General features: G+C 34.0%; 1 protein-coding gene across 3 annotated transcripts; it reads left to right on the top strand.

Moving 5' to 3' along the window:
• The first annotated feature begins 669 nt into the window (after positions 1 to 669).
• Positions 670 to 19,479, top strand: LOC126716067 (uncharacterized). 3 transcript variants are annotated; one of them, XM_050417016.1, is made up of 16 exons: positions 670 to 842; positions 1,003 to 1,065; positions 1,209 to 1,735; positions 2,970 to 4,047; positions 4,948 to 5,073; positions 5,162 to 5,414; positions 5,517 to 5,776; positions 10,002 to 10,119; positions 14,143 to 14,413; positions 14,496 to 14,583; positions 15,139 to 15,201; positions 15,303 to 15,466; positions 15,858 to 15,933; positions 16,233 to 16,292; positions 16,389 to 16,514; positions 16,826 to 19,479. In XM_050417016.1, exons 3-16 carry the CDS (start codon positions 1,239 to 1,241, stop codon positions 18,893 to 18,895), a joined length of 5,250 nt encoding a protein of 1,749 aa, XP_050272973.1. In that variant the 5' UTR covers positions 670 to 842; positions 1,003 to 1,065; positions 1,209 to 1,238; the 3' UTR covers positions 18,896 to 19,479. The 3 variants fall into 3 exon arrangements, with proteins under 3 accessions (XP_050272973.1, XP_050272972.1, XP_050272971.1); XM_050417015.1 differs by having other exon boundaries at positions 1,003 to 1,735; XM_050417014.1 differs by having other exon boundaries at positions 670 to 1,065.
• Positions 19,480 to 22,729: the final 3,250 nt, after the last annotated feature.

Below are 22,729 nucleotides of genomic sequence, written 5' to 3'. Positions count from 1 at the left end.
TCAAGTGGAAGTTTTTTATTATTTTTGGTTTTTCCCTTTCAAATTGGAGTGTAATTACCCATTTTATTTTTAAAGTTAAAATCAATTGGAAAATTTTATTTGATAGTTAGAATATTCGCATAAGCTTAAGCAATTTCTTTTTTAAAAAAATATGTATTTTATATATTTTTATTTTATTTTTGTATAAACACCTACTTTTTTTATTTAACATACTTTTACTTTTCAAAACACTCTACATTAGATTATTTATTTTACATTATATTTGATTAAAATATCAATTTTTCTTAAATTTTTATTTTTTTTCATACATAACAACTAACATTCATTCTCTTCATTCATTATCGGGATATAAAAAAAAAATGTAAAGTAAATAATATCAGTGTAAATTGTATTTTGCATGATTTGAGTGAATTTTGGAATTGATTAGTTAAAATGTGATGTTTTTCTATTACACAAGCACTCTCATTAGAGCATTAGCATCAAACGTTCTAAAACAATTCTATTTTAACGTACTAAAAAGTTATTTTATCTGGTTCATAAATAGTATCATGGGAACAACCAAAAGACGCAGACGTAGCTTCAACGCAGACGCGTTGTTAAACAAAAAGGCACACTAATAAAAGTTAGTAAAGAGACGAGAGAAATTATTAAATATTCGAATCAGGTTATCTCCAAAAGGAGATTCGGCTGTACCGAGCTACAATCCTCATGAGAAAAAGTCATTTTAAAATTAAAAAAAAAAAAACCTTGTTAATTCGATCATTTCAGCACAATCTTTACCCGCCTCCTCGTCTGTAGAGTGCTGCTCGTCGATCGTTCTCTCTTTTCACCCATCACAGCCGGTAAACCGTACACCCATCACCGGCAGTGACTTTGTCGGGCAAATAGTGTTTTTGCTTTTATTTCTATATATATATATATTTTTATGGTTTTCGTATTTTCTCGCTTTTGGGTAAAAAATATTTCAGATCTGGGAAGTTACTTTGTGTTTGAAGTGTGTAGGTGTTTTGTGTCCATTTGGGCTTCTGAAATTCAGATCTACAAGAAAACTATCTTTTTTTCTTGGTCAGTTCCCTCTCTTGCCACGTGTTTGTTGCAGTTAGCTATTAACTTTATCTTGTGCTTTCATCTTGGCTCCTGTATTTAATCTGTACAAATCTCTTCCAATTTTCATTTCTTGACATTTTTCTTTCTCATCCTTCGTTTAGATCTTCTCTACTGTTTGCGTATAAATTGGAATGGCATTTTTGATCAATCAAGCAGCGTCATCTTCCTCTTCCTCTTTCACCCGTCACCAGTACGATGTCTTCTTGAGTTTCAGAGGCAAAGATACCTGCTTTAGTTTTACAAGTCACTTGTATCAAGCCTTGTGTCAAGAAGGTCTTAACACTTTTATTGATAATGGCCTCCATAGGGGAGGAGAAATTCCTGCAGAACTTCTTAAAGTCATCGAGGACTCAACAATTTTGATAATCGTATTTTCTAAAAACTACGCATTTTCCAGCTGGTGTTTGGATGAACTTGTCAAGTTTATTGAGTGCCTGAAGAATGATCAGGTGGTGTTACCAATTTTTTACAAAGTGGATCCATTAGAAGTACGACAACAAAAAGGAAAGTTCGGAGAAGCATTGACTAAACATGAAATAAAATTCAGGGATATCAAAAAGGTGCAAAGATGGAAGAATGCTCTGAAAGAAGCAGGCAGTCTTTCTGGTTTCCATTACAAGGAGGACGGGTATGTATTTAAAGACTATTCTTGTGCTTTTATGATTTTTAATGGTTTGTTATGACCTCAATATTTACTGTTTAACAACTGCCACTAATTTTTCAGGGTTATTCTTATTATTTTTTTGGGTGGGGAACATGAGAGTATTATTGTTATTATTATTTTTCTCAAATATATCGTCTAACAAGGTAGTTTTTTTTTTTTTTTAATTTTTAATTTTTATTATGATTATTATTTTGATAAGTAACGATAAAATTTTATTGAAAGAAAATAAACCCAATTACACCAGGGGTGTATTTAGGAAGGAATACAGTCAAGACCTCAAATTACAATGTTCCAACATATCTAAGAAAACAGGGAATAGAAAATAAAAAAGGATTTAATTTGAAGGATATACAGTTCTTATTTCTCAAAACTCCTAGCATTCCGTTCCCTCCAAACTCCAAAGGCACCACATGATGCAGGGCAACACAACCCTCCGAAAAGCTATGTTATGATGTCTGCCAAAGGCACCCTACCATGCAGCAAAAATATTGGTGACCCTCAGTGGCACAACTCATTGGATTCCAAACAAGCAACACACCATCGTCCACATCTCATAGGCTATAGGGCAATAGAGAAGAAGAAGATCTGTTGATTCCCCACTCCTTTTACACATACAACACCAATCCAACATAATAATCTCTTTTTTCCGGAGGTTATCTATAGTTAAGATCTTCATTAAGACAACTGTCCAAGAAAAGAAGGCAACCCTAAGAGGAACCTTCGAACACCACATCACTTTCCAAGGGAACACCATATCATTAGGCGATATTGACAATAGGGCATGATAACATCCTCGCACCTCAAAACCTTGATTCCTGGTTGGTTTTGAACAAAGATTATCAAAGTTAGAAAATCTTAAATCATATCGTCTAACTACCTTATAGTCTAATAAGGCAGTTAGCTACAGGTCAATGGTAGAAATAGAAATTTAACATCATATTATCTTACCAATTAATGAGGATTTTTCCCCATATGTTATTTAGAAAATTTTCATAAATTTACTTAATAATTTCGTTCAAGTATGAGAAGTGGGGTTTTGTATCCTTGCTAATTGGGATTTCCCTGCAATTACATGACTCTTACCTTAATTAACAATACTTTGGATGTAATGCACAAATTTAACTTTTTGAATTTAGTTCATCTTTTATTATTTTCTAATCTAACTCGTTGCATGTTTTTAATGCTTTGTAATTGGCAGTTGCACCGAGTACAAATTTATTCAAGGAATTCTTGAATTTATTGGAAGAACTATAACAAAACAGATGCCATTATTTTCTGCTAAATACCTTGTTGGAATAGATTCTCATGTAGAGGCCATAAAATTGTTTTTAGATATGAAGTCAAATGATGTTCGCATGGTAGTAATCTATGGCTCTGCTGGAGTAGGTAAAACAACAATTGCAAAGGCTGTTTATAAAAACATTTTCAAGCATTTTGAACAAAGCAGCTTTCTTGAGAATGTTAGCAAAAAGTCACAGACAAATGGTGTGATCCAACTTCAAGAGACACTACTATTTCAGATCTTAGGAGATAGCAACTTAAAGATTCACAATGTATCTAAAGGAATCACTATGATAAAGGAAGTTCTTCTCCATAGAAAGATTCTTTTAATTCTGGATGATGTGGATAAATTGGATCAAATAGAAAAATTGCTTGGAAAATGTGATTGGTTTGCTTCTGGAACTAGAATCATTATAACAACAAGAGACAAATACTTGTTAGATTCTCTTGTCAATGTTGATTTAAGCTATAAGGTTAAGGAACTAGATGACTACAGAGCTCTTGAACTCTTTAGTTGGCATGCCTTCCTAAGAGACACACCCAAGGAAGATTATTTGGAACTTTCAGAACAAGTTATAGTTTATGCTAAAGGCCATCCATTAGCTCTAACAATAATGGGTGCTAGTTTTTGTGGAAGAACTAAACAAGAATGGGAAAATGCCTTGGATAAGTATAAAAGGATTCCTAAACTAGAAATTCACGAAATATTGAAATTAAGTTATGAAGCATTGGATACAAATGAACGGAAGATTTTCCTCCAGGTCGCATGTTCCTTGAAGGGAATGAAGAAGGTTACTGTTGAAGATTTACTCGAAACTGAAGGTTTAGATATTGTTGATGGAATTAAAAAACTTACTGATAAATGTCTCATTACTGTTGATCAATTTGGCACATTGTGGATGCATGACCTTTTACAACAAATGGGTCAAGAAATTGTTCAACAAGAATCACCACAAATGCTCAAGGATTGTAGTAGGGTATTAATAAAAGATACAGTAAGTTCTCCTCATTTAACTTTTTTATTTTCTTTTTCTTTTTGTTGGACAAATGTCATGATTTTTTTTTTTTTTTTTCCTTTTAGTATGCAAGAAAAATTTAAGTTATCAGTATGGCTTTGAGATTAGGATTACTTATACTAATACTTTTGGGTGAATTTTATTGTTCTGTGTGATTCACTTAATGCTTTGTCTAACTAGGAGTTAAAACAGATGGGAAGTAAAATGTTGCGCTGGCCTAAGCTAGAAGTGGTGAAATTAATAGAATGAGAAATCCCAAGACAATCTCCAATGATATTGGTTCCTTTTTCTTTAGAACATTTGAATCTTAGTGAAAATAATTTTGTTTGCCTTCTAAAGCATCATTCAACTATAGAATTTGAAAAACATAATGTTGAATTATAGTACAAGACAATCATTGCCAAAGTTTCCATTGAATATTAAACGACAATGCTAACAAATGCTCTTAGGGTAATAGTTAATAATTTATTTAAAGAAAATTTTTATGGAAAAAGAAAAAGAAAACAATTAATATTTTTGACAACTTTTTTCATTTTCCATAGAGTGGTGTTAAAATTTTCTTAAAATGAATTGTTAATCATTGTCCTAAAGGCATCTGTTAGCATGATCCAATATTAAATACATTAATATTGTGGAACCATCACTCTATCTTGGGATTAATGATAGAAAGTTAAAGGCTTAGGAAAAGGGGTTTTGAATGGAGTTGTTGTGTGCTTTTACGTTAAAACCTCTTTTCATTTTCCTTGTGCGTGTTTGTTTCTTAAAAAAAAAAAAAAGTCATATTAGTCAGTTAAGGCTAATCAAATTGCTTGGACATTTTTTTTAATACAAAATAGAATTCTACTCTCTAACTTAATCTATATGTAAATGTATGTGAAGCTTGTAAACTTCATCCCCAACCTTAATCCCCCCACACTCCTTACGCGCCCATACATATCCAGGGACCATGGTGCGCGGTCTGGACGTTCTCCATATACTCTCAAAATGTACCAAAGTGACATTAAGGTACATTATTTCTTTAAATTTATATATATATATATATATATATACACATATATTTTGTTATTGTTTTTTAAAATCTAAATTTAAACAGAGAGACAAGGATGCCTCTTGGGTCAGTGCGCACTATGATAAAAAAGGAAACAGACCTTTGTTTCTTGATCGAATTAAAGAGAGAAAGATGGCGAATTTGTCGCTGGAATCATTGCCTTTGGGGTTCAGATTTAGCCCAACGGACGAAGAACTCATAAACCACTACTTGAGGCTGAAGAACCAGGGTCATGATTCCGGTGTCCAGGTCATTGCCGAAGTCGACTTTTATAAATTTGATCCCTGGGAATTGCCTGGTACTCTTCTTTTTTTTCCCCGACTTATTCTATGTTTCTCCGAATATTTATCTTCCTCGGTTCTTTTTAAAGAAATTCGGTGCCTTTTGGGATTATATTCAGCTTTGTCAGCTAGAAAGTTAAGCAATGAGCAGTGGTTCTTCTTCTGCGAGCTCAAGATTGCCTCTCGTTTATTTAAGACAACTAAATCCGGCTACTGGAAAGCCATCGGTGAGGAGTGCCACATCACGTCCAGCAAGTCGGGGCCCAGTAACTCCAGCTTGATTAGTAGTAAGAAGACCTTAGTTTACCACCAAGGTCGTGCTCCCGGCGTGCGCACCAGTTGGGTTGTGCACGAGTATCGTGCCATCGATACTCACCAGGTATGCTTTTCAAGAAACAAGAAATTTTCTTTGGAGGGCCATGAGATAGTATGAAATGCAGTTGAATGAAACTCAATTCACACGTGTGTAATATTATCCACCATTGCATTAATTGAAAGCTAACAAAAGGGTCGATTTAGACAAATTATCAATGTTCAAGGGGATATTTTTGCATTATTTCCCTATTTTTTGCGCTTACAATATGCACCATGGCTTATTGGTTTCGAAAAATGCTATGTCCACAATATTTTTACAACAAATTTTATGTGGCAGGTTGTTACTTGCTATTACAAATGGGTAAGAAAGTAATTTCAGTGTTGAATTTAAATTAAAAACCAGTAACAACCTACCAACTAGGATTTTTTGTGAAAATGTTGTGAACATAGTACTCCTTATTCATTTAAGAAGGAAGTAGCCTTAGAAAATAAATAATTAAGCCATTTATACTCTCCAATTATATGAAAATTTTCTTTGTAAAATATATCAAGGCACGTTAACAACCTATAAAATATATCAAGGCACATTAACAACCTATAAGTGTACAGGAATGAGTATTTGGTTAGGGGAATTTAGGAATGGCCTTGGACCGGGTTTGGGTCTGGTTTACCCAAACCCGACCGAAATATTTTACTTATGGATATCCGATTTTAATACCCAATTAGTCCCCATACCTGATTAGTACCCAGATTATTTACCCAGGGATATCCATACCCAACCTGAACCCGATTTTTTGGACTTTTAATTTTTTTTTTTCAGTGATGAAATTTTGAACTGTCAAAAAAAGAAAAAAGAAAAAAAAATCTCTATTGGAACATTTTTAATGATTATATGCTAAATTAAAGTGTTGTGACTAAAACATCTATTTCTAGAACTCTATGAGAACTCCTACTACTATGGAAATTTTCCTTATTAGCAAATTTTCCTTATAAAAAATATCCTTAATATTACTATAAGAAAACTTATAAAAAATCACTAATTGACTAGAAATCAATAATCACTAAGAAGACTTACTAAGAAGAAAAAAAATCCTTAATATTACTAAGAAGACTTGTGATTTCTTATTAATCACTATTTGGCTTAGTTGGACTTTTTTCCCAAAACATTGGTGATCAATTAATAAAATTTTTTATTAAACATTTTCAAATTTACTAGAAATTTACTAGTTTAACCTTGTTAAAAATTATTTTGAAATGATATTATGGTATGTACAAAGAAAATCAATTAATGAATAATATTAAGAAAATGATGTAATATGTGCTTGTTTAATATATTCCATAGTATTACCACTGCGCACCTTTGGTGCGATGGTCACTCTATAAGTATAAATGCTTATAGGGGGCAAAGGTTGGGGTTTAAGTTTTCAGAAGGGAATTTCACACACATATACACTTAGATTAGGATAGAGTAGAAATTCTATCTTGTATAAAATATATATATATATATATATATATATAGTCACTCTATAAGTATAAATACTTGTAGGGGGTAAGGGTCGAGATTCAAGTTTTCAGAAGGGAGTTTCACACACATATAGACTTAGATTAGGTTAGAGTAGAAATTTTATCTTGTATCAAATATATATATATATATATATATATTCCCTAGTATCTACTAATGACATTATTATTGTTTTTAGCCGAAAACCAAATTGAGAAAGGAAAATTTTTAATTAAGGATTGAGCAATTAGGAAAGTAATTAATTTGGTCTCATTCCATTTTATGGTATTATGATTTTTTGTGGATAAAGTACAGTATTATTAAAATGGTTTCACATAGGAGTATATAATTGAGAACTAATTTAAAAATAATATAAAAGGATATGGTTTTGATACATAAAGGAAAAAAATCATAAGAATATCCTTACCTTTAATTTAGATATTCCTTTTATGTATTATGAATCCTTTTTGTTTAATTTTTGAGGGGTCATGTTAAAAAGTGCCCTTAGGTCATTAGTTAACAATTCATTTTAAGAAAGTTTTAATATCACTTTTATGGGAAATGAAAAAAACTGTCAAAAAATTAATTGTTTTTTTTCCTCATAAAAACTTTCTTTAAATAGATTGTTAACTAAGGGAAATTATTATGTACTCTTAGAGTATTATAAATGCATACTTCCTCCTCTCACATGAATGGTGGGTCCCACTAATTAAATTCATGGTATGATCCACTATTTATGTGAGAGGGGAGAGTACACATTTATGATATTCCGGGTGTACCTAATAATTTTCCGTTAACTAATACCCTTAGGGCATCCGTTATTATTTCTCATAAATGTATTTTGGCAGTAATTATTCAAGTTATCAATACATTCCTTTTCTTAATACTTTTGACTTTATAATGTCATCATTAATACTTTACTCAATCAATATTAATATAAAACTCAATATATATAGAAGATGCAATTCAAATTTAAAAATCTGTTCAAAGAGCAATTAAATAATGAATAATAATATACATTGGGTAAAAATGTTAAATTAGTACTATATTTCTATATGTTCTTAAAGCAAAAATCACAAGCTAAAATCAAGGACCACTAATTAACTAACAACCATATCAGATGCTAAAATAAAGGAGCCAACAACTAAAGACTAAACACCTAACCTTACAAATCTTTTAATAATTTTTTTTTAATGTGGGTCGGGTTCGGGTAGTATCCAAACCTGACTCGGAAATTTTAGATAATATTCAAACCTTACTCAATTACCTTTTACCCATGATGAACTGGGTATTACCTGGAACTTTTGGGCTGAATAGGATAGGGCATCCATTATCCAATGGGTTTGGCCATCCCTAGAAATATTTGGGGAATTGTCTCCTCTAAGTTTAAGACTAGCTTTGAAGGCTATAGTGGGCACATCTTGACATGTAAAATGAGTGGATGGTCTATATACAAAAAAGACTATGCTCCCAACATTTTTTTTTCCTAAAAAAATCTGTCACTAATTTTGAAATAAAATTGAGTTCAAAGTGTTGCAGAACCTAGATTTTTATTTTTAATTCATCCGGTGGCTCATTGATGTTTTTCCATAAGAACCATTTCATGCTTTAACGATGCATATACAGTTTCATCACACATACACATGCAGAAATATTTTGAAAATTGCCTAATTTGGTCTAGAAAGCTTTCAAATAAATTGGGGAGAAGTACTTCTTTAAGGAATAAATGTGTTTGTCGAAAGTAAGTCGCTTTGTTGTTTGTTTTTGCACTGAATTGAGTTCAAGAAGAAAATTAAAAGCATGTATTTTTAGAGAGAGAGAGAGAGAGAGAGAGAGAGCATGGCTTCTTCTTTGTCTTTTATCTCTTCATTTTCTGTTGCTACTCTTCGTGACTTTGCTTGGTTTGTTTGAGTAGGATCCATATCTGTTAGGCTAAGTATCCGTTTGGATACTGAGGTTGGCGTTCACGTTTGTGTTTCACTTTTTATTTTATTTATTTATTTATTTTTTTTTGAGAAGAGCATTTTTGTGGCTGTTATGCTTTTTCAGTGGGTGGGTCCCGTGAACTGTTTAAGGGACCCACAAACCTCTTTTTCAGCATAACTTTTATTAAAAATGAGTCTCATGACATTATTCACATATTTAAAAATTATTTTGTTACAGTATTTTTCAGTTTTCAGTTTTCAGCAGTATCCAAACGGACCTTTAAGTGAGTTTTAGTGTGTCTAGTTCTAGGGTAGGCAAATAAGTCAATGAAAGGGCTAAATTAGGACGTTAAGGGTGATGATTTTGACGTTAAAAAAAAAAAAAAAAAAAAAAAAAAAAAAAAAAACGAAGAGCTTGTTTGTTATGTTTTCTGCCTGTTTTCTCTTTACTTTCTCCCTCTTTCTCTTCCTTAGTAGTTGTCTGGTTATTATTTTCACTTATTAATCATTTCATCTAACCATATTTGTAAAATAACCGTAGGCTCGCCAGCTTGCATCAACAATGTTATACCTGTCTGCATATCAATATACTATTAGTCTATCACATATTTTTTCATGGTTAGTTACTCAAAAGCTTTCATTCATTCTAGAAATTATGGGCGTCGTATATGCTCAGATTGTTTGAGTGACATTCTTAGCATTTATCTCTTGAATTATTACATATCAATGTTTAATATGATGTACCTTTAGAACACTTCCTGTGTACTTGTTTCCTTCATAGTTTCTAATAAAGTTATTGAGAAATTCTATGTCCACAACATTAATTTACAAAAATTATTACATTCCCATTTTACCTTTTACAGGGTGGCTTTATTCTTTGTCGTTTGGTCAAGAAAGACTTACTCCCGGCTTCAAACAGGATTGGCCCCTTCATGTCTGAAGAAACAAGTATATATATGCGAGATTGGAGTAGATTCGGAGGTATGAACTATGAACCAATGGTTGGTTGATAAGTTAGACTACATTTTTTTTTTTTTTTTTTTGAGAAAAGATAAGTTAGACTACATTTGCCAAAATCTAGAAAACATTCGGCAAGAAAAGTTCTCTTCGAGTGACACGTTTACCTTCTTACGCTCTGTCATACATATCTTAAATCACATTAATATACTAGGAGGTAAACTTTTTTCCCCAATACCCTTTTACCTTCTCTCTCTTTTTTTGCAGCAAACATTCTGTCAGTTCTAGTAGCAGTTAGATATAATAGACTACCAACCAGACTTCTATATATTCTAGTGTCTGCTTTTTTAGCACCATCTTCTTTCTTCAGCTTTTCATTTGCAACCTGGGGGTAGAAACAAATTTGCAACCAAGCATCTTGAATTTGTCGAAAATGCTTTCAGCATTTTTCTTTTGAGAAATGAAGATCCTATATTTTGTTTGAGGTATTTCAATTCCCGAAAACCAATGTAGTAGCCCCAAATCACTCATCTAGTAAGTTTTCTCCACGTCTTTCTTGTAATCTTGGAGCATCTTCTCATCATTACTGGTGAAGATTAAGTAATCAACATAAACAGAAACAATGAGAATACGGATTGCCTTCTTCATGACGTAAAGTGTAGGCTCACTTTTGCTTATTTCAAACCATTTTGAGGTGAACTATTAATTAATTTCACTGTAACATGCTCGGGGAGCTTGCTTTTATCCCCCTTGTCTTCTTCTCCTATCACCAAAAATCCTTGGGTTTGCTCAACATATATATATCTTCATTCAAAACTACAATAGTTTCTGTTATCTCTTCTCTTTGATTTTGTTTGTTTTCATTTCAAGTGCAGTGGGTTTACTATAGTAAACACTGTACTCTAATCAATAAAATTTCGATTATCTATCAATAAAAAATTATTGTTTTTATAGTTTCGAGTCCTGAAACAGAAGCAAAGGTTTCAAAGAAATCAGCTCCTGGCTTTTGAGTAAATCCTCCTGCCACAAGCCTTGCTTTATGTTTTTGAATACTCCCATTTGAATTGAGCTTGGTCTTGTAAATCCATTTTACTCCAATGACATCACGTTCTTTTGGACGATCATCAAGCTCCCATTTTTGATTTTTCACTATCATGCCAAGCTCCACTTTCATTGCCTCCATCTACACTTCTTGTTTCTCAGCTTCTTCAAAACTTTCCGGTTCCATTACAGAATAATTACATGACTCATATATTTCACTCAATCTTCGCATCCTTCTTGAAGGAGTTTCTGGCGAAGATACTTCTTCTCTGGAATTTAAACTTGATGGAGCCATCAGTGACTGTGGAGAAGCTTCTTCATATTGTACTGCTGGAATACTTTCTTGCACTTCAATCACAAAGGCATTTTCCGGCACTTTCTTCTCTTTCAATCCCCAGAAGCCTTCTCATAAAAAAAAAATTCTTGGCTAATGATTATTTTTTTACTTTCAAAATTATGAAGTCTATATCATTTTGTCAATGAACTGTATCCAACAAGTATGCATTTTTCACTTGGAGTTTTGTTCTTCACTTCCTTTGTTGGACATCTATTGAGAATGTACACGGCTGAGTGAAAAATTTTTTGGCAAGACTTTCTCATTGAGAATCAATGTTGTCCTTTCCACAGTAGTCTTGTTTTTTCGTTCAGCAACTTCATTCTATTGTGGACTGTATCCAGCAGTTAGCTGCTTCTAAATTCCTTCATCTTTGCAAAATTCTTCAAACTGTTCTGAGTGTGCTTGCCTATCATTATGAATAATCTTGATACTGCTGCCACTTTGCTCTTCTACAAACGCTTTAAATCTCTTGAACACTAGAAAGGTTTCTGATTTCTTCTTCAGAAAATGTACACAGGTCATTCTCGAATAATCATCCATGAAGGTCAGAGAATACCTGTGCTGGCTGAGAGAAGGAGTTCTTGTTTTTCCACGTATCGGTATGAATGAGCTCTAATGGCTTCTTCGCTCTCCAATAGCTTTGTTTAATGAATGGCCATTGATGTTGCTTTCCTATTATTCATTCTTCACAAGTTGGTTTCTATCTTTGGTAGTCCATTCACCATGTTTTTTTTTTCTTTAGTAGCTTCAGCCCATGAAAATTAAGATGACAAAATCTTTTGTGCCAGAACTGAGTATCCTTCAAAACTTCAGCTTGACATTAGCAATCACAAGATCTAGTTCCTGTTATCATCATAGATGGTGCAGCCACCATCTTCAACTGCCTTTTGTTTCAGATCAGGGACAAAAAAATATCACAAACATTTTTTTTTTTTTCCTTTTTTTGTCTATACAGAAACACTTCCTCTTCCTTTGGCTATTGCAATTGTTCCATTACCCATGTATACCTTAGACGTAACTGAAGTGTCCATATCAAGAAATCTTCTTTCATTTTTCCTGAGATGTGATAACTACAGCCACTATCAAGGTGCCAAATTTTGTCTTCTTCTTCGATGGATGAATGACAAGCAAAAAATAGTTTTCCTTCTTCGGCATCCTTGTTCTCTGCGAAATTTGCTTGGTTATTAGCCTTGAACCTGCAAAATTTCTCAATATGGCCAAACTTTTTGTAGTGATGGCATTGGGGCTTTCCACTGAACCAACACTTTGAAGTTGCATGATTTGTCTTACAAATTTTACTAGGAGGTTTGGAATCAGAGGCAGTACTTTTCTCAATTTTGTCATCTTCCTTCTCGCTGGAATCAATTTTCTTTTATCTTCTTTGATTGTCATCTTTTGCTCCTCTCTTGAATTGCCCTTCTTGAATGATCTATGCGATTGGTCAGCATGCCTGAATCTTCCTTGCTTATGAGACTCTATAGGGCCCATCAGTTGTTCAACAGTATAGTAGCAAGATCCTTGGATTCTTCAATTGCAAGCTTATTTTTCTGGCAAGCTTATTAAGATTTTCTCAACAATCTTCTGATCTAAAATTTCTTCTCCATAGTTTTCATATGATTAACAATCTCAATGACTCTAGAAAAATAATCTCTTATGGATTCAGATTCCTTCATCTTCAGATTTTCAAGTTCTCCAAGGATTGAAATTTTACCGTTATTGCCTTGCTATCACCTTGAAACTCTCGCAGCAGACTTTCCCTCCCAAGCTTGCTTTGCTATTGTGGCTCTAATAATTCTTGGAAAAACAGTGGAAGAGACTCCATTTTGCAGTTTTGAGAGAGCTTTGGCATACATCATTCTATTCACTTCAAGTTTCTCCTTTTCTGCCTCTGAAAGTTGATTCTCATCAGCAGGTTTATTGAAACCTTTGTCAACAATGTTCCACAGCCCTTCTGACAAGAGCAATGTCCCCATTTTAACCTTCGAAAATTTGTAAATTTCTCCTTCAAAGATTGGAATAACAGAGAGTGAAACACTGGAACTTTGTCCAGTAAAAGACGTCATCTTCTAGTTTGAGTTGTCCTTCTATGACTGCTGAAATTGCCCAAATAAGATTGTCGAACGTGGCTCTGATACCACTTGTTGGTTTGGAATAAATGTTATGTTGGAGTTGGTTTTGATAAGTTTTAGGAAAATATATTTTTGGTTGAGTTGTTACTGCAGAGCTCAATAATTGGAAATGCAGATAATTCACTGTGAATCCTTTTTCTATTTAGCTGCTTCTGGGATCATAATTTTACGTTAGTTTGTCTTTGACCTTAGTTGTCCAATTTATGAGATTGGAATTGCCTGTGTGAAAGATGAAATGCTAAGCATTATGCAGGCTGAGGAAATTTAGTTAGCACCTTAAACAGAAATTTATCTGTTGGTGGCATTTTCCACCGCGTGGATTTTATTTTCTTTTAAAATAAATTTAATGTGTTTTTTGGCGATTGTTTTGTTCTCTTGGAGGAGGATAATTACTTTATTTGACTTCTATTTATCAAATTCCATTATTTTTATTTTATAAATTGAAAATAATCAATTTAGGTTTACTTGGTGAACTTCACATTTACTTACTATATATCTTTGTGAATCTTAATTAATTTTTTATTGCAAAATCTGTGACAGATCTAAATTTGACTGGCATACCTGAAAACTTTTTTGCGGAAGAAGAAAATGAAAAACAAATACTGTTACCGCCTCAAGGAATGGTGTTTGACACTGAAGCAGTTGAGATGACATCTAACTCAAGTAAACAAACAAAATCTGAGATTGAAGGCACACAAACCATCCATCACATTACAGAACAACCACACGGGTCATCTTTTAAAGGTCAATGGCAAAAAGGAAGGCTCATTGGACGTGGTACATTCGGAGGTGTTTACCTTGCAATGAACCGGTATGCAAGTATTATGAAGTTTGCTTCTAGTTTTATTGACCTTCTTCTGTAGTTAATCTTGCCTTATTTATTTGTTTGGCAGAGAGACCGGAGCTTTGTGTGCCATGAAGGAAGTTGATCTGATTCCTGATGATCCTAAATCTGCTGAATGTTTAAGGCAATCGGAGCAGGTACTTGTTAGAGTTTTCATTCGATTGGGGCATAGTTGCTGTTATATGTTGTTTCTAGTTGAGGGAAGATTCAAAATTTGACCAGGAAGTTATAATGGCAAAAGGTGATATATTTAGCCAACCCCAGCCAGTTGGGACTTGGGATTAAGACTTAATTGGGTTGAGCTGCTACAATAAATTCTAGGAAGGGAATGAACATTGGTTTCTACTACATGAAAGAGGTTTAAGTTGGCAACCTGCATAATGGCCGAAACTCTAGACTCCAATTAGAGGCATTCCCAAAGACTATTTCCACATTTGTTTTGTCCCCCTTTCTCTGGTGCTGAGTACCTAAGACCACTTGTTTCTTTATAGAAAAATTCCCCATTATAACTCTCAATGATCAGCATTGTTGTTTGGGATGTTCACATCATGCTTTAACCTTTTCCATGTCATGAATTGAGGTCATGGATTGTGACCACATCCTAATAATTAGGAGTTCACTTATAACTTTATGTCTGCTCTAAGTATCTTTATAATGTTCTAGTGTTGTTCTTACTATATTTCTTGATACAGGAAATAAAAATTCTCTGTCAATTAAAGCACCCAAACATAGTACAGTATTATGGAAGTGAGATAGTAAGTATTTCTTTGGTTCTTGTCATATTATATTAATCAAATTAATTGCTTATGATTTCTTTGCAATTCTGACAATTTAAGGTAACGATGTTTATGAGCAGATTGACGATCACTTTTACATATATTTGGAGTATGTCCATCCTGGATCAGTCAACAAATATGTACAAGAACATTTTGGAGCTATGACTGAATCTGTAGTTCGCAATTTCACTCGCCATATCCTCTCTGGGTTGGCTTACTTGCATAGCACAAAGACTATCCACAGGTAACTATCATGTTTGATAAGAAAGAACAAATTTGCATTGTAGCTTAAGTTCTTCGTTGATCATGTACTATACTTCGGCCAATGAGCTCTAGCTCGACTGGCACCTCCTCCCCGTATGAGTTCTAGGTGGAGGGTGAGGTTGTGAGTTTACAACCCATTGGGTGCATGTGTAACTTACAATAAAAAAAAAAAATCATGTACTGTACTCCATAAAATGATATGTTAAAAAAATGAGGGAAAATTTGATTCTTGGGCATTCTTTAAAAGATTATAAGGAATACTTATTGTTCTGCTATATCTACCTAATGGTCAGTAAGAGCACATTGTTGGAGTAGTTTGGTTGCTTTTGTTAATGTGAATTTTCAGTGACTTGGATGATTATGCTCTACAGGGATATCAAAGGTGCTAATTTGCTTGTTGATGCATCAGGCGTGGTTAAGCTAGCAAATATTGGGGTAGCTAAGCATGTAAGTTTGAATTATTTATCCACACATTAGAATTTGATAGTTATTATACTCCCTCAAGCTAGTGTCATCTTTAAGGACTGTTTCTGCCATTCTCTTTGGTGAAAGTGGTCCACCAATGCTTCCTGGATTCCAGACCCCTCCCCCCCCCCCCCCCCCCCCTCTACATAATCTGGACCAGATGTTTTTACTTGGTCTGTTCTTTGTGGTTATAGGTTATTTTTTTTAATCAGATTCTTTATTGACAGACCCTGGAGTTTTTTTGGGGTTGTTTTCTTACTTGAACCCTGGTTTGTATTCAGCTTACAGTACAATCTTATAATCTTTCTCTGAAGGGCAGTACACACTGGATGGCTCCAGAGGTACTTCACATTGCAGTTGGAAATAACTTTGTTGACAGCTAATACCCTTGCTAATTTTTTTTCTTTTCTTTTTTGACTCTGATTACTTTTGTGCAGGTCATGCGGGCTGCATTGAATTTAGATGTCAATCCTGACCTTACATTGGCCGTTGACATATGGAGTTTGGGCTGTACCATTATTGAAATGCTGAATGGAAAACCTCCTTGGAGTGATTTTACGGGGGTGAGGACATTGTTAACCTTGTTATGCTTCATTGATCATAATCTAGGCATGTAAAATGTCATCTACATGCTATTGTTTCATGTGCTCCATATGAATTTAACCTATCTCTGATTTATATGGACCTATTAAAGAATCACACTTCTTTTGAGAAATTTCTTGTGGCTAATTTTTTGATGTACAACTGGTACTTATTTGTACTATCCTGTTTTGAAGGAGGAAATTAAAAAAAATAAATCATTATTATTATTAATACTATCCTTGTGTTTTAAAATTGATCCCTTTAAGTATCCAACTGTTCTTCTGTTTTTCAGCCTGAAGCTATGTTCGAAGTTTTGGGCAGAACTCCACCCATACCAGAAACATTATCCTCAGAGGGAAAGGATTTCCTTCATTGTTGCTTTCGCAGGAATCCTGCAGAGCGATCAACAGCTATGAAGCTACTTGAGCATCCTTTTGTACAAAATACATATGATCAAAATGTTGCAGTCTCCATGCAGGCATTTTCTGCGGAAGAAGGAAATGAAAAACAAATACTGTTATTGCCTCAACGAATGGTGTTTGACACTGAAGCAGTTGAGATGATATCTAACTCAAGTAAACAAACAAAATCTGAGATTGAATTTATTGAGGATGAAGCTTCACAAAGATGGCCAGAGGGTTTACAGGTTGAGGAAATGCAACAAGAAGCAATAAGTACTTTGAAACCTCAAGGAGTGTTTGATGTTGAAGCAGACAAGATGCCTGAATCTGGTGGACAAATGAAATTTCCGATTGCAGACAAAGAGATGGGGCCTGAAGCAGATCGACCTCAGGAAGCTCAACAATTTCTGATGCAGGCCGGTTTAAGATTAACTGAGCCACCAAAGGATGAGGATTGGGAAAATGCCAATGAGATTTACTTGATGGACAATGAGTTGTCTGTTTTACCAGAGAATCCAAGGTGTCCCAAGTTGTCAGCACTGTTCCTTCAAAGAAACTACAAATTGCGATTGATTCCTCCCGCATTTTTTAATTACATGCCTGCTCTTCAAATCCTGAACTTATCCGGGACTAATATCAAGTCTTTGCCCAATTCCATTATCAGATTGGTCAGCCTAAAAAGACTCTTTCTAAATGAATGTCATTGTTTCATGGTGTTGTCGCCCAAAATTGGAGAACTCAAGCGGCTGGAGGTTCTTAGTCTTGAAGGGACAGAGATTATGGATTTACCTCTGGATATTAAGAAGTTAACTAATTTGACATGCTTGGAAGTTTCATTTTGTGAAGTTCAGAGTAATTGTAGGCAAGCCATGCAATTAAATACAGTGGTGCCTTGTGGGGTAATTTCTGTCCTGTCTCAGTTAGAGGAGTTGAGCATTGATGTGGATCCAGGTGATGAGCGGTGGGATGCGTGTGTGGAAGATATTGTTAATGATGTATGCACCTTAAAGAGCTTGTACTCTCTTAAATTCTATTTCCAAAGGGTGGAACTTTTAAGTCACATTCAGCGGAATATCCCATCGCTGTTATATTTCAGATTTACTGTTGGCCGTCATGTCAAGCGCATTATGTCTGGAGTCCCCCGTGATGTTGAGTTTGAATTGGAACGATGGGATAGATGCTTGAAATACATAAATGGTGTGGATGTCCCTAGAGATATTAAGAAGGTACTCCAACATGCCACGGCTTTTTTCTTGGACAGGCATGCAACTGTTAAGAAGCTATCCAATTTTGGGATTCAAAATATGGAGAAACTAAAATGCTTAGTCATGGGGGAATGTAGTGAGGTTCAAGTGATTATAGATGAAGCAGATGGTTATGAAGAAGATGATAGCGATGAAATAGTATCTGAATCATATGGTACTGGAAAAATTGTTCTTGGTTCACTTGAATACATGTATCTATATTATATGGAGAGTTTAAGGAGCATGTGGGAGGGGCCCGGGCCACTGCAGCCGGAGTCTTTATTTTGTCTCAAGTCCTTGACATTGTGCACGTGTCCCCAATTGACCACTATTTTCACACCAGGGTTGCTTGCTAACCTGTGCAACTTAGAAGAGCTTAAAGTTGATGACTGCCCCTCCATCAAAAGCATAGTAAGCCATGATATAACTGCTGAGCATAAAATCTCTTATTTTCTCCCAGAATTGAAGAAGATTTCACTTCATTACATGCCTGAATTAGTTAGCATCTCTAATGGTTTACACATTGCTCCAAAATTGGAATGGTTGAGTTTTTATGATTGCCCAAAACTTAAGAACCCATTGGTTGTGGAAATATCTACTCAATGTTTGAAGGGGATCAAGGGTGAGATGAGTTGGTGGAAAGCACTGGACTGGAGCAATGGTCGTCCAGCTTATTTGGATGAAATATTTGTTCTAATTGACATAGGGGATTGCTGAGCACCTGAAATGTTCCCTAATAAAAAATGAGTCTGTGCATTGCCCTAGGCAAACTCAATGTTTCAATGTCAATGATAATGTGTGAAAACTGAGGCATCCTTAGACCACTTTCTGTTTGCTATTCTTATACCCTTGTAGCTGCTATGGTGATGAGACCTTACTTTCATTGAATATAGCCCTTCTAGTCTGATGTATCTTTCTCATGCTGCTGTTGGGGCTTTTTTCCAACAGACATTTGTAAAAAAAAAGAAAAAAAAGAAAAAGAAAAAAAAGAGTAATGTGTTTTTAGATTTCTGATACTCCAAACGCAAAATGCTTATGAAATCCGAGCTCATGAACATGTGGGGAAAGTCCATTCTGGAATCCTACAAAGTTGGATAGGTAAAGCTCTAGACTAATGTAGTCCATTAGTGTTGGTTGTCTGTCTGTAATTGTGAGCCCTTCTTTTTTTTTATTGGAACCGGAATTCTACCATGGTTACATGGTCAAAACTGTTGTATGTACTAAAGTAATGACCTAACCTGAGTAATCTTTACCGATCAATTTATTTAATGGATCATAAACGATTCTGTTGTTTTGTTTCACGGATGTTAGTTTCTTGGATGTTACAGGCCTTTTACCAAAAATTATCTTTGAATTCTATTGTCACATTTCTTTAGCTAGGCTGAAAGTCTATGCTGAGCTCAGAGCATTCCCATCAGCCTAACTTAAGTAACATTTAATCAACAAAAAAAAGCTAAACTCATCCAAAATTTCAATACATCAATCTCAATATTTTGTCTCAAAAACTTAACAATGTCCTCAATACATCTATGTGGAGCACTGTTTACTCAATACGCCAAATAAAAATCTTAATTCACTTTGGGAATGATGGGTTAAGAGAAATATATTTAAGGAGAAAGAAATAATATTAAAATAGAATAGTGATAGAGTACTGAGGTTGATGTAATTGTTTGTAAATAGTAAATTAGCTAAACTAATAAAAGTGAGCTTTTTAGACTAAATTTGGCTGTAAATAGTAAATTAGCTAAACTAATAAAAGTGAGTTTATTATACTAGATTTGGCTAAAAACCTGTAGAGGTTGATGTGAATACTCTGAGAGAGAGAAATTTTTGCAATGATTCTCAACTTTTTATGGTTGATTTCGTTTAATCATTTTGCTTCTTAACAAATTAGTAGTCCCAATTTAATTATTGACTTTTTTAGCACGTTTAATTGTTTAAATGTTACACTTTTCTTATTAAAAAAAATTTTCACCTTCTGCTATCAGATGATGCATAAAAATTGCTGCCCTGTGTAATGGAGTGTTTATGAGTCATATCATCAGCATAAAAAATACTTTACATAAAATGGCCACCTTTAGTAGCTTTTTATTTTTTATTTTTAGAAGAACATCAGTAGCTTAGTGGCCATTTATATGTCATGTTAGTATTTCACTTTTTTTTTTTTTTTTTTTTTTTTTTCTATCTCTCATTTTCCCATTTTAATTTCGCTTTCCAATTCTTGGTAACCAAACAGACAACAAAATTAGAAAAAACCACTCACAGAAATTGTCACCCATCCATCTAGTTGTACGTATGGGCACCTACTTCTTCCTCTTTAACCAACAAGGTTGTTGTGACCACACTTGCGAAAATCTCTCTCTCTCTCTCTCTCTATTACATCAATCTCAGTACTCTATCTCTATTATATGTTTTAATATTATTTCTTTCTCCTTAAATATATATTTTTTAACCCATCCTTCCCAATGTGTGAATAAAATATGATTTTTATTTGGTGTATTGAGTGAATAGTGCTCAATAGATGTATTGAGGATATTGTTTATTGTTAAGTTTTTTAGACAAAACAGGTAAGTGGCAATTTTTATGGAACTTGAGTTTTTGAAACTCAAGTTAAATGTAAAACTCAAGTTTTAAAAAGGTGGTAAATCAGTAATTATTTTTTAAACAGTAGTAGAACACTAATAATTTTAGCCAAAAATGGTATTTGGCCATTTTTGCACTTTGATCAATAACAAATATTTTGGAAATTCTTGGAATTTTGGAGACTCTTGTTTATCTTATGCATTTTGAAGGAATTGTGGAGACTCTAGTCAATCCATTACCAGAATGATATGAAGCAGCCAAAAAATGTGAGTGCCCTGCAAGCTGCAATCAAACTAAAACTGGTTAGCTAGGCTGTTTTCAATAAAGGGCATGTTACCGCTTTACTAATAACATGAAAAGGCTTTTCTAGCTTCCTCTTGTATCTATTGATATCTATTGATTTTGAAGGAATTGTGGAGATTTTGGTCAATCCTACTGCATCTGTTGATTTTGAAGGGGTTGTGGAGACTCTAGTCGATCTAATAGTATCTATTTATCAGCCAGAGTTGTGAATTACGTTTCTAAGAGTAAATTTATGAACTTCATAGGATCCTTATTCCATGAAATCTCACCATATTAGGAAAATACAGAGAAATATTAACATAATGTAACTCCAACATAAATTTCTTAAAATCTTTACATTTCAATGTTCAATAAGTGGTTTAATTTTTGGTCTTGATCATTCAATGAGACAAACATTCTTGGTAAACCCCGTATATTATTTGAGACAAATAAATTTATAGGTCTTGACCATTTATTTTATTGTTGATAAGATGATCTTCGTTAATTCTTAAATGGAACTCAAGATTGATCATATTTATGTTAAAGCAATATGACCCCAGTTTAATAATATGGGGGAGAGACATTCGGCCCACTTAAATCAAGCCTAGCTAGCACCAACTGTTTCAATTTTGAAACAAAACACTAATGGCTCTACGCTAGGCAACCTGAGGAGAGTTGGAGGAGTTAGCATTATTAGGAACCACAATGGTGACTGGGTTAGTGGTTTTGCCCAATCAATTGGTATACCCACTAGCGTGGTTGCAGAACTATGGTGCTTAGAGATGGCCTAAATCTTTGCATTCAAATTCACCTCTCCTCAGTTGAAATTGAAATGGATGCTTCCTTGATTGTTAATTAGATAAATAGAGGAACCAACACCTCTAGATCCTTATCTCCTATGGTTGATGATTGCAGGGCCCTTCTGAGTAGGAATGTAGGATCCCCCCCAATACCAAGTAAAGCATTACAGCTACAGGGAAGCAAATGGTGTGGTTGATGCTCTAGCAAGGAGTGTTACTAATCTTGGAGAAGATTTTGTTCTTTTTGATGCCTCTCCTTTTAATATTTTGTTGTTACTTAAACAAGATGCTTTAGGTTATGTATATTTGTGGCGTTGAATTTGTTGTTTTTCCTCTTTATCCATGCAATATAACATTACCCCAAAAAAATAACAAATTTTTTTTTTTTTTAAATTCTTTGTGTTCTATGATAAATAAAAGGCGAAAACACCATTTTGGTCCCTACATTTTTAAGTCACGGTCAATTTAGTCCCTACATTTTGGTAGCAGTCAATTTAGTCCCTACTATTTTCAACTTGCAACCAATTTGGTCCCTGCCTTTATCTTACTAACGGAAAATGCCTATGTGGCTAACGGATTGCATTGTTGGCATGTCTAACATTAAAAAAATTAAATTTGATATTAGATGGCAAAAAAGCCATGCCAACATTTAAAAATATTTTTTTCCTTTTTGTTTACTAATTTTTTCCCTTTTTTTTTTGTTTTTCCTTTTAATTTTCTTACGGAATTTCACTTCTCTCTCTCTCAACATTCATGAACGGACAATCCAGAACTCAAATCTTCTCTAGTCTCTCTCTCTTCTAGTTTATCTCATTCCTCTCTCTTGGCTCCTCCATCTCAAGCCCACCTAGGCTAGCATCCGTATAGCTCGCCACACTGAGAATAA

Source organism: Quercus robur, chromosome 2, assembly GCF_932294415.1.
Source record: "Quercus robur chromosome 2, dhQueRobu3.1, whole genome shotgun sequence".
Classification (NCBI taxonomy): Eukaryota; Viridiplantae; Streptophyta; class Magnoliopsida; order Fagales; family Fagaceae; genus Quercus; species Quercus robur.
Note: the sequence above shows the minus strand (reverse complement) of the source record. Positions and strands in the feature narration are given on the sequence as shown.

Excerpts from the sequence above, each read along its gene's own strand:
- LOC126716067 (XM_050417016.1), top strand. The coding sequence starts at position 1,239 with ATGGCATTTTTGATCAATCAAGCAGCGTCATCTTCCTCTTCCTCTTTC. Across the intron at positions 10,120-14,142 it reads AGATTGGAGTAGATTCGGAG|ATCTAAATTTGACTGGCATA; the intron begins GTATGAACTATG and ends AATCTGTGACAG. Across the intron at positions 14,414-14,495 it reads GTTTACCTTGCAATGAACCG|AGAGACCGGAGCTTTGTGTG; the intron begins GTATGCAAGTAT and ends TTTGTTTGGCAG.